General features: G+C 31.7%; 1 protein-coding gene across 1 annotated transcript in view; it reads left to right on the top strand.

The window, feature by feature from the left end:
• LOC106679670 (homeobox protein Nkx-2.1) overlaps positions 1–4,747 on the top strand; it is a 145,611-nt gene that overhangs the window by 119,292 nt on the left and 21,572 nt on the right. Inside the window, exon 3 of the mRNA XM_014418951.2 lies at positions 106–201. Within this exon, the coding sequence (XP_014274437.1) occupies positions 106–201 (96 nt within the window). The remainder of the gene's footprint in view (positions 1–105; positions 202–4,747) is intronic.

Genomic DNA, 4,747 nt, shown 5'->3' with positions numbered 1-4,747 from the left:
TATTTAGGCAGCATAGATAAATAAAGTATTTCTCTCTCTCTTGATCATGATTGCTAATTTACATTACTTATGGTCGTTTAATAAGGAATTTAACTATGGTTGCAGGTCTACGAACTGGAAAGGAGATTCAAACAACAGAAATACCTCTCCGCCCCAGAACGGGAACACCTGGCCAGCCTGATACACCTCACCCCCACACAGGTAAAGTCGTCACATTTAAAATATTTTATTTCAAAATTTAAATCACTGAACAAAATATAAAAAACATCAAATTTGATACAGGGAAAAAATACCAAATAATAAGCGAAAAATATAAGCTAATCAGTAGTAAACACCAGTCAGCTTAGAAAAAACTATCCTTTACTCTTTGATAGTTCCTTGCTTAGAATTTCAATAATTGTATAGCAGAAAAAAAATGTATCTGTAGTGGACCCTCAGAAATCCACTAGTGGAAAATAAATTAAATAACATAGATTTAAATAAAATGTATAAAACAACAAAAAGTAAAAATTATACCTAAATACATTTTTTTTTATAACCATCTGACATAGTTTATAGGGGTTTATCTACGCGTTACTATACTATTCTAACCATGGTGGAAGGTCAAGTTTTAATTTCGTGGGACCGCCACAGAAATAAAATTAAAGCCCCAGGCCGGATTTGAACAGGCGCCATTGCAGTTGCAAGTAAGCCAGTCAATGTTCGCGCCTTTTCTCGATCTTAAAAGAAAATTTGATTCATAACTTAATTTATGTATTCTTAACTTTTTCTTGATAATGTAGTAGGCATCTACCCTTTGTAATCTAACATATATTTATTGCAGCGATCCTAAAATCATTACTACTTAAAATATTCGAATATTTAGAAAGGTTTCCCAAAAAGTTAATCCGTGGACACCTAAGACTTACTTACGATTAAGAATGATTTCTTATATATATATATATATATATATATATATATATATGGTTATATATAAAAATATACTTTCTCCAACAAAACGATTATAAAGATACGTGTTGTCACTATTATTAACGCTGATGTAGCAAGGTATATGCGGTGATGGTCTTTAAATTCAGAAATGACAATAAATAATGCAATTAATTTTTTTTTTTAACTAGGAAGACGTTCTTGGAAACCACAATTTATCAAATTCTAATTAATTACTCAGAGCCCCTCCTATATCATATAAAACCTGCGTTTCAAATTCACAGTCCAATCCCGTTCAGTTCATCTGACACCTACCCTCCACCTCACCAAACTGCTGCGTTTGACAAATCCTTTTTTATCCGAGCTGCCTTTCACTGGAACTCCATTTCTTAAAACCTTTCTGTTTGAACACTTTTTGATTATCCAAACTGAACCAATATTATAATAATATAAATATTGAACTTTAGCATTATTTATTAGGACTACATCTCGACAAACGACTCTAAAAAGACAAGAAACTGCTCGTAGATTCCGACTATTGCAACATTTTCTAGACAAACGGTCTAAATTGCCAATCCATTACAAAAGACTGATCTACATGACTATTATATGGCCTATCTGGACATACGGAGTTGAGCTTTGGGGCTCCACTAAACTTTCGAATTCCTTTCATATCCAATCCTTACAGTCCAAAATCCTTTATGCTCCTTACTTTGTCACAAATCAAGTCATCCATCAGGACCTCAATGTTCCATATGTTGCCGATTTGGCCAGAACCAGATACCGTTCCTTCCATAATAAACTTCTCAACCACCCAAATTCACTTGTTTCTAACCTGGCTTCTCCTTCATTACCTAATAATCTTTCTAGGCGTCTGAAAAGAAGATGGCCTCGAGATCTTCTCCTCTAGAAATGTTATTGGAGTTCTATCAGTGGGTAGATTCCCCACATGTTTGTACCATGTCACTATGTCACCTACAGCAAATTTACTTGTTGTATATATGTGTATACAGTTGTAAATAACAATAAATAAGTTATTAAAAAAAAAAAGCATTATTTATAAATTATCTTTTTTATGTATTTATTTATTATTTTCTTCAGTGCCAAAAATTAATCTTATGGTGTTGTAATTAAGTGGGGCAATGCTGTTTTGAATCAATATATTGTATAACCTTATAATTTTTCTAAAAGGATCTAGTCCCAGAAAAATAAAATATTTTTCATTTAAGAAAAGCCTCAAGTATTACTGACTACCAAATTACTGACAGCAGCTTTCCGAATAGTTTTGTTTCAACAGCTCAAAATATATTTGTCCCTGAATATTAGTACATAGTACATCGTCTTCCTTAGGCTCAACAGGATTCAAAAATATGAATTTAAAATTTGAAATATAAGAACTATTGGAGCGTGGCTTTGGAGAGGTGGCATATGGGCCAAAGGAGAACAATAGTCGCTGACGAGGCTGAGAGACCAGCTGTAGCTATTCCACTCTCAAGTCCTCTCCACTGCGTCTCTTTTGTCTCTCTCTATCTGGATTTGCCTCAAATAAGTTAGAAGTGTTTTTAACAACTCTCTCTTTTCTAGCAGGTGGACAGTCCTTAAGACTAATCAAGAACAACCTAATCCCTCCGGTTTTATTTTTAAGATTTAATAATATATAATTACCTAAAAAAAGAGTTTAAAAAAGAAAAGAAAATTATTTTTAAATTTCAAATAACGCTCTGAACTTCCCATTTACTAAAAAAAATATTATATACAATAATAATCACACAAATTAGGATATACGGAATTGAGTTCTGGGGTTCTACCAGACCATCAAATTCCTCCGTATCCAATCCTTAAAATCCAAAATCCTTAAGACCTCTTATTTCGTCACAAATAAACTCATCCACAAAGATCTTAACATCCAATTCGTTGCAGAATTGGCCCAAAACAGAATTGCGTCTTTTCAATCAAAATTATTTTGTTTTAAATTGATATACTTTTTTTAAACAGTATCGTTTGAGCCGTTTTTGAGAAAATCAAAAAAATATGTAAAATCAATTCTCTGATGTGGCACTTCCGATCGGACGATTTTAACGAATAAGTTGTTGCAACATCTCAGGTACACACATGGTGAAACTAAAATTACTAGTCGGTGTTGACTTCGGTGATAAATTACATAGAATTGATGTGAACGGAGTTGAGCTTTGGGGCTCCACTAAACCATCAAATTCCTCCAGAATCCAATCCTTACAGTCCAAAATACTTCGTAAAATCCTTAATGCTCCTTACTTTGTCACAAATCAAGTCATCCATCAGGACCTCAATGTTCCTTATGTTGCTGATTTGGCCAGAACCAGATACCTTTCCTTCCATAATAAACTTCTCAACCACCCAAATCCACTTGTTTCTAGCCTGACTTCTCCTTCATTACCTAATAATCCTCCTAGGCGTCTGAAAAGAAGATGGCCTCGAGATCTTCTCTTCTAGAAATGTTATTGGAGTTCTATCAGTTGGTAGATTCTCCACATGTTTGAATCATGTCACCGCACCTGTCAGTTATCTCACCTACAGCAAATTTACTTGTTGTATATATGTTATACAGTTGTAAATAAATTATTAAAAAAAAAAAAAAAAAAAAAGAATTGATGTGAGACTGCAACCTTGGTATTCAATACACTAAGGTTCACAATCAATTTGTAAATAGATACGTACATGATTTCTCGAATTAAAAAAAAAAAATTATCGGAAGTGCGTAATATAAAGGAATCCATAAGTAAATAAATTTATATACTTCAAAAAATAAATTCGATTATAAAAAAAATGGAAGGAGTGCTAAAATTCTTAAAAGCGGAAGAACCAAGAACGATAGTAACAGGTGGAATCTGGAAAAGTACTAAACACGGGTCGGGACAATCCAAGGTGAATTGGAAGATTGAGCTCTTCCCACCTCTCCGTACGCAAGCTAGAAAAGTGACCTCCCATGACGATACCTTATCGTGCTCCCAAGCAACCACGGCTTGACGATAATGTGTCGTCAACCGCGGTCAAAGTGCTAATACATAATGCTGATACTTTGAATGCACAAATAAATTTATGAAAAAAGATATTCAGATATTTGTTGATTTTTGTAAAATATTTTTGGCCGAGTAAAAGTGAGTAATTCGTTTTATTTTAATGAAACGACCTCCTAGTTCTTCCCGAAAAATAGAAAAATTATCCTGTCTGTGTTAAACATATATCTTATGATTGATAAATCTATAACACTGTGTATTAAATTAATTAATTTCAAATAAGGAATATTAATCTAGTAACTACTCAGTATCAATCTCTTCAATCAATTTGACTAAAAATAAAAAATATTAACTTTTCTCGAGTTTGGAGGACTTAACTTTACAGGGACTTAGTTAAATAAGAAGTAGGCGTTCATAATTGAAAGGGGTGTTTTCATTTAGTAAAATTATTTACTCATTTTATTTTATTTATTTTTTTCCAAACAATCAAACAAAGTTTAAATTTAAATAAATATAATAGTAATTAATTAAATTAAAAGTAAAATCTTTCCAATGAAAGCAAATTAAAAATTATAATTTAAACTTTGTTTGATTATTTGGAAAAAATAAATAAATAAATAAAATGAGTAAATAATTTTACTAAATGAAAACACTTTTCTATTATGAACGCCTACTTCTTGTTTAATTAAGTGCCCTCAAGACTTGAGAAAAGTTAATATTTCTTATTTTTAGTCAAATTGATTGATATTACTGAGTAGTTGCAAGGTTAATATTTCTTATTTAAAATTAATTAATTTAATACACAGATTTATAGATATAATATT

The sequence above is a fragment of the Halyomorpha halys genome, unplaced genomic scaffold, assembly GCF_000696795.3.
Source record: "Halyomorpha halys isolate HHAL.00 unplaced genomic scaffold, Hhal_1.1 Scaffold214.1, whole genome shotgun sequence".
NCBI classification, from domain to species: domain Eukaryota; kingdom Metazoa; phylum Arthropoda; class Insecta; order Hemiptera; family Pentatomidae; genus Halyomorpha; species Halyomorpha halys.
This window is presented reverse-complemented; position numbering and strand designations above follow the sequence as displayed.